General features: G+C 34.1%; 2 protein-coding genes across 2 annotated transcripts; one reads left to right on the top strand and one right to left on the bottom strand.

Annotated features, from left to right (window-relative positions):
- Nucleotides 1-713: 713 nt before the first annotated feature.
- Nucleotides 714-3,460, top strand: LOC145588323 (putative amidase At4g34880). Its single transcript, XM_081644963.1, has 5 exons — nt 714-1,318; nt 2,056-2,270; nt 2,372-2,614; nt 2,699-2,897; nt 2,975-3,460. The coding sequence occupies exons 1-5, from the start codon at nt 776-778 to the stop codon at nt 3,347-3,349; spliced, it is 1,575 nt and encodes a 524-aa protein (XP_081501089.1). The 5' UTR covers nt 714-775; the 3' UTR covers nt 3,350-3,460.
- Nucleotides 3,461-3,641: 181 nt separating this feature from the next.
- LOC145588321 (NAC domain-containing protein 2-like) lies at nt 3,642-8,550 on the bottom strand. Its single transcript, XM_081644962.1, has 4 exons — nt 8,261-8,550; nt 7,561-7,838; nt 5,721-6,107; nt 3,642-4,330 (listed from the first exon to the last, which is right to left on the bottom strand). The coding sequence occupies exons 1-4, from the start codon at nt 8,415-8,417 to the stop codon at nt 4,094-4,096; spliced, it is 1,059 nt and encodes a 352-aa protein (XP_081501088.1). The 5' UTR covers nt 8,418-8,550; the 3' UTR covers nt 3,642-4,093.
- Between the last annotated feature and the right edge of the window lie 2,464 nt (nt 8,551-11,014).

The raw sequence follows: 11,014 nt of genomic DNA, 5'->3' as shown, positions 1-11,014 counted from the left end.
TTAAATTATACACCTCTTCATCACCGGAACATGATTTTCGTCGAGGCTCATAAGAACCCAAACTCTTACTTTGTATAGTTTTATTTGAACTATATAGAAATCAGACATAATAGGTGGATTAATAATGGTTAACATATAAGTAGTACTATTATTTGAAGATTTTAACAAAGAAGATTGTATCTTGTCTAAAACATGGTCATGTGAATCTTTGGATTACCTTTTGTTCTAAATCATCTTGGTTATGTACTTATGTACGTACCTGGTGGCTGGTACAGTACATGAGATCTTCATAGTAGGAGTATGTCAGCCCAATGCTTAGTTGGTAGGCCGCAGGCCTGTGTGTTTTATTATGCGGGCCTTCAGCCCTTCACCTGTTAAAATAAAAGTTTGGGCTTTATTGTACATTTAAATCTTTGATGTATTGATTGAAAATTTGAAATATGACTATATGGGCCTTGGTGATTTTCCACAGTCACAGACCTCACAGTAAATAAAAACGAAGGAAGTATAACTGTATGAAACTCACGTGAAACTTAACTGCTCAAGGCTCAAGCCATTACAATAGAAATAACGCCATACACACGATAGATAATATACTACGGAGTAATATTATGGAATGCTCTTTATTATATAGCCCAAAGTATAGAAATTAAAAGAGCAATAATCATAGTGTGGCTTTGTTACTACTCCATAGTACTTACAGCCTGATTACAACAGATTTCAGCACAAATATAGGCTTCCACCCTAAGCCTGTCGGATCTCCCCTTCACTCTCAATGGTGAATTTTATCCAAACCCTTATCCTACTTCTCTCTATCTCTCTTTCTCTCTCCTTTGACCTTGAATTGACATACATGGCAAATAACGGTCAAGATTTCCCAATCGAAGAAGCTACAATCACAGCCATCCATCAAGCCTTCTCCCAAAACAAACTAACCTGTAGACAACTCGTTGACTATTACCTTAATCGCATCGAAACATTAAACCCTATCCTACGCGCAGTTGTTGAGGTTAACCCGGACGCGCAGGCTCTCGCCGACGTTGCCGATCAGGAGAGAGTAAATGGGCGTCAGTTGGGCGCGGTGCACGGTATACCGGTGTTAGTGAAGGATACAATTGGGACCAAGGATAAGATGGGGACCACAGCCGGGTCGTACGCGCTGGTGGGGTCGGTGGTGGCGCGTGAGTCATCGGTTGTAGAAAGATTGAGGAAATCTGGAGCTGTGATATTGGGGAAGGCTAGTTTGTCTGAGTGGTATAAACTTCGGTCTATTGATCATCTCCCCAATGGCTGGTCTGCTAGAGCTGGCCAAGGAGTGGTTAGTTCTCTTACTTTTGAATTTGAATTTTTTTTAAATTTTGAACATTTTTGTATTATAGTACCAGTATTAAAAGTTACTTTACGACTCCTTTGATAGATTGTACTAAATGATGGTCTGTTTGTTAGAGTGCTAAACATGTCATTTCTTGGTCTAATCCAACAAATTTATGTAGTACTCTTTATGAAGGAAGCTTGTACGTATCTTGATCTTGATTAGTGACATGTTGGTTTTCTAGGGCCAAACTTTGAATTTCTTTATTGATGATAGAATTTACTCGTACAAATCATGTTTTAATTTACTCATACAAACTATGTTTCTAGATTTGTAGTTAAAAGTACTTTTTGAATTTATACTCCGTATTATAATGGATTTGATTAAGCATTGATATACGAAAAACCAATGTTCTATATATTAGGAATTTAGGATATACTAGATCCATGCTCATTTTCAGTCGTTCATGAAAATTATTTGGACATTTGTGTAAAAAACACTAATTCAAGGCGTAAATCAATGAAAGCTTGCATTAGAAATTAGATTTTAGTTGTTTACAGATCAATGAGACCCTTATTTACGTCTCCAATGCGGTAATGTTCAGTTGTTCAGGAGCGAAACTTGTATTGTACTTGAAGCTTAAGTTACTATGACTACCAATTTAGTGCATCTAGCTACTTAGCTGAGTTTATACGATTTTGATTTGCCAACCTCATCTTATTGATCTTTATCGAACCATGTAGAACCCATATGTAAAATCTGCTGATCCATGTGGCTCAAGCAGTGGTTCAGCCATATCTGTAGCGGCGAATCTGGTGGCTGTATCACTTGGTACTGATACTCACAGTTCCATCATCTGCCCTTCTGATCATAACTCTGCTGTGGGTCTTAGGCCTACCGTAGGGCTCGTAAGCCGGGCCGGTGTAATTCCAATTTCATCCCGCCAAGATACCGTTGGGTAAGCAAGAGATAATCTAAACTAATCAATGTATCTTGTTATAACATCACTACATCAGAGTATCAATTAAATCTTTGGTGACAATGTGATTAACCTTGCAGGCCAATATGTAGGACTGTTTCTGATTGTGTATATGTTCTAGACGAGATTGCTGGTTTCGACCCTAGGGATGAGGAAGCCACGAAAAGATCATCGAAATTTATACCTCAAGGAGGATACAAGCAATTCCTTAAGGAGGATGGACTTAAAGGAAAGCGGTTAGGCATTGTCAGACACCCCTTTGTGAGCTCCCTACATGAATCTACTGTGGCTCAAGCTTTCGAAGGCCATCTCAAAACATTAAGGTATAGCTAAGCTAAACACCTACATTTGGTGTCCATGAATTATTTTGGTTGTTCAAGTTAGTGAGTTGAATGATAAAAATGCAGGGAGAAAGGAGCAATATTAGTGGATGACCTTGAAATTTCGAACATTGGTGAGATCCTTAACCCTCATCATAGTGGTGAAATAACAGCAATGCTTGCTGATTTCAAGCACGCGATTCCTGAATACCTCAAGGGACTTGAGTCTTCACCCGTGAGGTCCCTAGCAGACATTATCGCCTTCAATGAAAACAATCCTGAACTGGTATGTAGTTAACCATTTAATTTCCTCTTATTAAACAATTACAATGAGCAAATTAGTCTAAAATCTTGCTGTTACAGGAGAGGACTAATGAGTACGGGCAAGATGGATTTATCGAGGCAGAAAATATGCAAGGAAACGAGGAGGAAATAGAGCAGATAGTCGAGCATCTTGACAAGCTGAACAAGGAAGGATTCGAGAAAATGATGGAAGACAACAAATTGGACGCGATGGTGACTCCTGGAACAAAGGCTATCCCTGTGATGGCTATTGGAGGGTACCCTGGGATTACAGTTCCAGCTGGTTATGATGAACATGGTATTCCGTTTGGCATGTTGTTCTCAGGGCTAAAAGGAACGGAACCAAAGCTAATCGAGAGTGCTTATGGGTTCGAACAAGCTACTTTGGCTCGGAAGCCTCCCCTGTTTGATTCACCTGAATGGCTTCAAGGGTGAAAAATGTACCCTTAGTATGATTCTTAATGTGCTTGACTTAGATCAACTTATGACTTGTGACATGTTGGCCTTGATGATTTATTTTCATACTTTCAAAAGAAATGATACTTAATGAATAGATGTGGTTGTTAAATGTTAATTAAGTCTGCTAGCTACCACAAATTGCATACTAATACAAAATCTTCAAATATCAAGATGTAAAATCTTGCAAAAATTTGCCTCCATTACCAAATTGACCCCAAAGTATCACAATTAATTAACAAAAATAAAACCAATGTTTCACAAATGAAATCGAAGTAAGAAACAAAATAATATTACAACTTAAGTTTGTTAAAGGATAAAATGTTACAGACATGTATTGAGTATGCCTTGCCCTAGCTACCCATCTCGTTCGAGAAAATGATAATGGTGATCACCTACAAAGTATACCTGTGATTTAGCTCTTGGTCTTATGGGCTCTATGGGAGCATTGCCTAAGAGCTTTCTTATGCCATTTGAAAAAAAAAAAAAAAAAAGGTAAAAAAAAAGAAAAATGCCCTGAATCTCTTTTCTCTGGGCAACAAGTATATATGAACCCCACCAAACTGTGTGGATAACAAAAATAATCCACCTTTTCTTTTTTTTTGGGTTGTTTTTTTTATGATTAGTAAAATTGAATTTTTAAGTTAGAGATATAATCTTATGGGTATTATATCATATGATATACTAGTATGTAGTATAGTAGTAAGTTTGCAGCTTCTTTGATCAATCTTCTAAAGGCAGATTTATGGAAGTGCCTTGAGTTGAGCAAAGATCAAATATGTCTTCAAACATAATTGCTCCTTTCATGTAATCCTTGAATTTGTCACACCCCAAGTTGCTCATTTCTTGATGATGGTCTATTGGCTTCAATGACATTGTTGTCTCTGATATATTCATTTGAGGGAAATCATCTATTGCCAATGGCGGTAAATTGAAGTAATTATTTGCCATTTGCATATCCTGTTGCAGAAGTACATTACATTAGTATAAATCACTAGAAAAGTGCATTTTAATTAAGTTAACATATCACATTACATTACAGGTCGAATGTCCTTACTTATTAGATAATAATTCTAATATTGTATGAAATAATTAAGTTGACACATTACTAGGTAGCTCAGATAATACCGTCAAGATGAGTACGTGACTAGTTGTTCCAGAAGGGTGGGCCCGGGTATAATGAAGGGGACACAAACAAGCTTATTTGGCTACTAAAAATGATGATGGGATGTGAGGAAAATGAGGGAAAAAGTAGAAAAAGATGTTTAGAGTCAGTCAAAAGAAGCCATAGAAGTTGGTGAAGAAAGCTAGCTAGCTAAGCTCACTAGATAGATGATTCTCCAGTCATAACACAGTCAGTGAGTGAGTGAGTCAGTCCAAGCTAATTTCAAGAGAGATGAATTAGAAGCAAATCTAATAAGCTTTATGAAAAGGAGGTAAATATATCACTTGGGAATTAGCCCTTTCTTACTTTAATTTAGGATCAAAAGAGATACTCAAAGGTCTTATCTTTGTTGGACCATTTCCAGACTATGAGAAAACTCTTCTATCTACTTTACTCTTTTTTTCTTTGTGAACTAATCATTACTAGTTTTCTAACATCACAATCCTTTTTAATTTTTTTTAAAAGAAATTTTATAATCTTTCTACAATTATTTATGAGAGTTCTATTAAAATTTTAAGCAATAGACCCAACTATTATTTTTCAATGAAGTATTATCATTTTCTTATTACTGACAGAGTGATATTTATTCTACATAATTTGCTCAAAAATCGAACAATTAGCTAAGGAAAAAAAACACCTTTATCTTTATAAATCTAAGCACTGAAGAAGGGTTCCATTGAATTACTACCATTTTATTTAATGTAAAGAGAGTTACAAAAGACAAATGAATACATAGGATTCGATCTCAAGTTTTAGGTCGTGGATACCAGCCCAATAACTTCACCAATTTAGCTAGATAGGACCCAAGCCACACAATTTTTCAAATGTGTTTGTTCAATAATTTTCCTTAAAAAATTTAAGTGTTTGAGTAAACATCTTCTCATAAATTAAATCAACGGTAATGAGTTTGAAAGGCAAGAAAAATGGTTTGATAAGAAAAAACTTTCTTCCTCAAAGAAGAACATTAAAGCAACAAGTATCACATAGGGCCGCAAAACAAAAGAAGATACATGCTTAAAGAGTTAAAGCTTGATCAAAGACTCTTGACTTAGCTTGAAATGTAATTTGACCTCATGATTAACTGATTATTAAAGCTAAACAGTAAAATTCATGATAACACAAATTTGATACTTTATTATATGATCCTTATAACTTTTGTCATTCAAAAAAAATTAAAGATATTACCTGGTAAAGATTTGATGAGTAATCAAAGCCAAACGGGTAGAAATGTGCGGAACTATTAGCTTCATCTGCGGCAAATAATGGGGCTTGTACATCTTGGTCCGTACTTAGGGCACTTCCTGTTGGTGTACCTTCTTGATTAGTCAGCTCTGAAGATGCCTCTGAAGGAAACTTATTAAATCCGTCATTGTTATTATGTCTTGACAAATCATCTTGATTTTGATTTGCTTCCCTAATTCGTCGAGAAATCTCAATGCCTCTTGTATGATCATCCCCTTGTACATCTTCGTCTATGCATTCGTTATCTGGGATAAAAACGTCTCCTACTTCTTTGGTCCTTGGATTGTTTTGAATTGTTTTCTTGAAAACACGGCACAATGCATATGATTCCTATTGTTTTAGTTGAAAATAATTAGATAGAGCATTAATTAACATAATATGTAAATATTCGACATTATATGTGTAAACAAAAGTATTGAGTATTTACTTTAGGACTCAAATTTGACAGCGAATTACTGAATCCGGACCTGAATTTTATTAACACCAGTCAACAACTGATTTTATGTTAGACGATTGTCTAGTAAGATGGCATATATAAGATATTGTTCCGACTATTATAATTAGCTTGCAAAATAAGGTTACTTAAGTTTGCTTAATGATTGACATGATTAAGTTTCACTAGTCAAATGAAATTGATATGATTTTTGAAATCATTATGATAATTATATACATTGTGATTAACAACATCATTTCAAAAATTATGGTGAAATTATTGAAACCATCACATTAAATCGCAATTTACGAAGCCGACAATCTTTTATAGAAGGGGAGAAAAAAAGGGTGGTGATAAACCAAATTACAATGTATGTCATGATGATTTAGTGTTAAAATGTTTTTAAATATAGTCAAGAAATGAATAAATTAAAGGGGTTAGTTTTGAAATGATTCAAATCGATAAAATGTACGTAAGTTTGTTACATGAAAAGAAGGGTTAAGGAAGATAAAGTAAAGAAGAATAATTAATGAATGATAAAAATGAGGGTTGGATCTAGGTTATGACGCGGTAATAGTAGAAAAAGTCGATCAAGATGATGATTGCATGATTACTGTCGTCTACGTTTGCTGGATCTCATGCACATAATCATCATTTTCTATAGAATCTTGTCATGCAACGTTCCTTTCTTTTCTTTTTCAATGTTTTATTCCTTTTTTTTTTTTATTTATTTATTTTTATTATTAATAATTTATTTATTTATTAGTAATCTTTCTTATTTTGCAAAATGCTCCTCCTGCTTTCAAATACTACAAACCCTAGATCACCACATTATTCTTAATACTTCTGTTTTTCACCCATACTTTTTATCTTTTTCATTTTGTAGTTATATATAAATTCATTAATTACTCAAACTTTGAAAAAATTTATCATTTGTACTCACTCTAATATATATGAATTTCATATTTTCTCTCACTTCCGATCTAGGCCCTAAACCTTTATTGTTTTTTAAACCTTTTAAATAGTTTTGCAAGATTTCATTGTAGGAAAATCGTAAAGGAATCTTACACGGTGTATTTGAGAGTACCTAAAACAATTCTTCTAGCTGTACGTGTTATGTACGCGCTATCAGCAGGTGCACCGCCATATAAGTGTTACAGTATTTTATCTTGACATTTATATGAAGTATACTTTTTCTAGATTTATATGTTACATAACTACTCAAAAAATAAAATAAAACCCCTACATATAGAGATATATCTAGTAGACAAGTACTAATAGTAATAACTAAGAAGCAAAGGAGGGAGAGGAGGAAAAAGAATAATATTAGCTGAAGGTATATGTACGTACCTTAAGGGAGGGAGTAGAGCCAGAAAGAGACTCAAGAAGGCGATATTCATGCATAACCCAATTAGTCCTAAGCCCGTGGGGAGCTCTCCCTTTGTAATAAACCAACGTCTTCTTCATCCCTACTGCCGTCTTCTGCGAGTGCACCGGTCTATCCTTCCCCGTTGCCTTCCAATAGCCTGCCCTCGTTGCTCGATTTGTCCTTGATCCGTTTGGATACTTCCTGTCCCTTGGGCTGAAGAAGTACCACTCCAAGTCCTTTCCCGGCAAAAATGACTTATCTGTACATTATCATTCACAGTACCATTTTTTTAGTACATTAATACTTAATCAAATAATTCATTCCATCTAATGAATGATATAAGAAAAATTAAGAACCTAATATTTTTAACTTAATTTACTATGGAGGCTTTTTTTTTTTTTCCTAAACTTAAGTGTACCCTTACATGTTAGCTTAGCTTGATTAAGCTACCCTTAATATTCAAAAACTTCATAAAAAATTTATATGGCTATTGGTTACATCTTACGTGAATATGTCAGTAACAGAGATATATAGACTAATCTATATTATCTTTGTCTAGATTTAGTTCTCACGTTATTATTAGTAATTCAAATTACAATATCAATAATATTGGATAAAGATTGAGAGTATATATGAAAAAAATGGTTTATTAGAGTAAGAAATAAAATAAAATTAAATTACCAGGTAAATCCCAAGGCTCGCACTTGTAAAGATCAATTTCAGGAATAATCTCTAGGTCAATCTTACGACCAGTGATCTTCCTATCAAGATAATAAGCAACCAACTCTTCATCAGTTGGGTGAAATCGAAAACCCGGTGGTAGACTCACTGGCGCCATAGGAGAAGCGAGAGTGTACGAATTCGAAAGAGAGGGTATTAAACGAGCTGAGGTTAATGAAGAAGAAGAAAAAAGTAGTGACGAAGAAGCTAAGCTAATAGTATGTGATAAATCCTTTTAAGGGAAAGGAAAGTGGGGGGCCAAAGTATAGTAGAAGAGAGAATGAAGAAGAGAGAACAAAGAGAAGACAAGCTTGTACCTTATTGGAACTGAAATATATAGAACCTACTGTTGGGATCGTAAACTAAAGTTGATGTGTTACATTTTTGAGATTATAAATTACATACTTTGTTACTATAGTTTATATTTGTAACGTTTTTTATATTTGCTTTTGCGGCCTTTGCCCTTTGCTTTATTTTTATTTTATTTCCCTTTTCCCATCTAATGTAAATACTAAAATGTTTGGGTTCCAAAGTGAAAAGAATGCTATGACAACCACTTGATATGAATTAAGAAAGATGAGAGAGAGAGAGTGTGTGAGAAAGAGAGAGGTGTACAAGCCAAGACAAAACTCTAAGTGAGATATAATCTAAAAGGGGTGTGATCAATAAAGATAGTATGGATAAAACATGATCAATCCAACAAGATTGTAGGCTCCAATTTTGGTGTACTTTTTATATGTTATGGCCCCCTTCTCTTAGTGAAAATATCAGGAGTAGATGCTTTACTTTCTTAACTAGAAAATACAATTGCATTACATAGTATTGGTGATATCGTTATTGTAAAATGAAAAATTATTACATATGAATATATGTAGTGAACGGTCCATTAAAAGTAGTAACGCTATTCTTACTCCTTATTTATTAAGTAAGGAGAAGACGACTCTACTGTACTGGGCTAATATATATCTCTCACTGGAAAATTTGGTTCGAGTTAATGGACTAGAAGAATGAGGAATTTAACCCGCGTAAAGGTACTAAGGGCCTATTTTGATTGACTGAACTGAACTGAACTGAATATTTTATGAGAGAAGGAAATTAAGATAAGAACTGAACTGAACTGAATTAAATTTATTATAGCTGAACTGAACTGAAAATAAGGTGAAGAGAAAAGGCCCTAAGTACATCCAAATTTTCAATTCTCCATCCACTTGTAATTAACTAGCTAAGATTTGTCCAGCTGTCTACTAATACAAAAGCTTGGATATATAAGACTCAAAACTAGGCTAGCATCTAACATGCTATGTAATGAGAGGAACGATTTGCCCAATTGGTGTTAAAAAATAAATAAATTACAAAAATAGTGTTCACTTAAAAATATTTCTCAAAGTAGTGTTCATGTAGGTTCGGAAATTACAAAGCTAGGAATTAAAAAATAATGGCTAATATAATCCAAATATATATATGTATACCATTAAATTCTTTACGGTAATGTATATGAGTATATCTTTACGGAGTACTACTTAATCTTATCCCTGACAAAGACTTTTTAACAGATCAAATGGAGCTTCCAACTCTACTTCTTGGCCAACATGACTCTTCAAATTTTCATTTGAAGCATGAGCACACATCAGTACTTTGAAGGTTGTTCGATCATCATCTCCAAATTCATATAAAATGGTGCTAAATTGAATTTTTTATTTAGCTAGTATGACATGTTTTGAGCTATTTTGTAATAAAGTAATACCATCTCCGATCCAAATTGATTGCATTGTAGAACTAGCAGTTGGTTTCAAGAATGGTGATTGAGTTCCCTTTGATAATTTAAATCCGTCTAAATAATGCATTATATATCATGTTATATATAAGTTTTTTGACAAGGTTATGTCCATAACAAAAATGCTAGAAATTTTTAAACATTTATATTACTTCGAAATTCATAATCCATACTCTGGTCAAGATACCGTAAGCGTTAAAAATAAAGAATTTAATGGTATACATATATATATTTGGATTGTATTAGCCATTAATTTTTAATTCCTAGCTTTGTAATTTCCGAACCTACATAAACACTACTTTGAGAAATATTTTTAAGTGAACACTATTTTAGTAATTTATTTATTTTTTAACACCAATTGGGCAAATCATTCTAATGAGAGGGAAAGGAGAGGGGACGGAGACTTGGATTTATCAGTTAATGAATAAACTTCATCATTAATTGCACAACAAACACAACATATAGAATGTCTATGAAATATGTACAACAATGGATGGAAGGGGTTAATTATATATTAGCCTTTACATTATATTTCACACAAACTACTACTCCGTACTTCACAACAAGTACTACCTTCGGTTCGTATTATATGCAACTTTGGAATTTTTTATATCTCACAAATAATACACCAAAGTTGCATATAATTGGTAGAGGGATATTCGGTCGTTGGACGATCACCCTCAAGCCAAACACTATTTCTACCTAAACTAACCTAAGACAAGTCTAGGGCAAGTAGAGGATCGTATCCACAGGGAATGGGTATGAGTACACCGAGAGTATGAAACGGTTGCAATCTAGTTCGGTCACAAATTGGAGGTTTGATTAAATAACTACTATATGGAGACAAACACTAGGGGGGAAATGGGGATAGACACCAACCAAACCAATGGATCAAAACAATAGGCAAGCATGCACACAAATTGGATGATAGAGAGGGCACT

The sequence above is a fragment of the Chenopodium album genome, chromosome 17, assembly GCF_948465745.1.
Source record: "Chenopodium album chromosome 17, dcCheAlbu1.1, whole genome shotgun sequence".
Taxonomy (NCBI): Eukaryota; Viridiplantae; Streptophyta; class Magnoliopsida; order Caryophyllales; family Amaranthaceae; genus Chenopodium; species Chenopodium album.
Note: the sequence above shows the minus strand (reverse complement) of the source record. Positions and strands in the feature narration are given on the sequence as shown.

Bases quoted from the DNA above. Each gene is read 5' to 3' on its own strand.
- LOC145588323 (XM_081644963.1), top strand. From the start codon at position 776: ATGGTGAATTTTATCCAAACCCTTATCCTACTTCTCTCTATCTCTCTT. The intron at 1,319-2,055 runs GTTAGTTCTCTT...CGAACCATGTAG, and splicing joins CTAGAGCTGGCCAAGGAGTG to AACCCATATGTAAAATCTGC. The intron at 2,271-2,371 runs GTAAGCAAGAGA...TTAACCTTGCAG, and splicing joins TCCCGCCAAGATACCGTTGG to GCCAATATGTAGGACTGTTT.
- LOC145588321 (XM_081644962.1), bottom strand. From the start codon at position 8,417: ATGGCGCCAGTGAGTCTACCACCGGGTTTTCGATTTCACCCAACTGAT. The intron at 7,839-8,260 runs GTAATTTAATTT...GATAATGTACAG, and splicing joins CGAGCCTTGGGATTTACCTG to ATAAGTCATTTTTGCCGGGA. The intron at 6,108-7,560 runs GTACGTACATAT...CTAAAACAATAG, and splicing joins GCTCTACTCCCTCCCTTAAG to GAATCATATGCATTGTGCCG.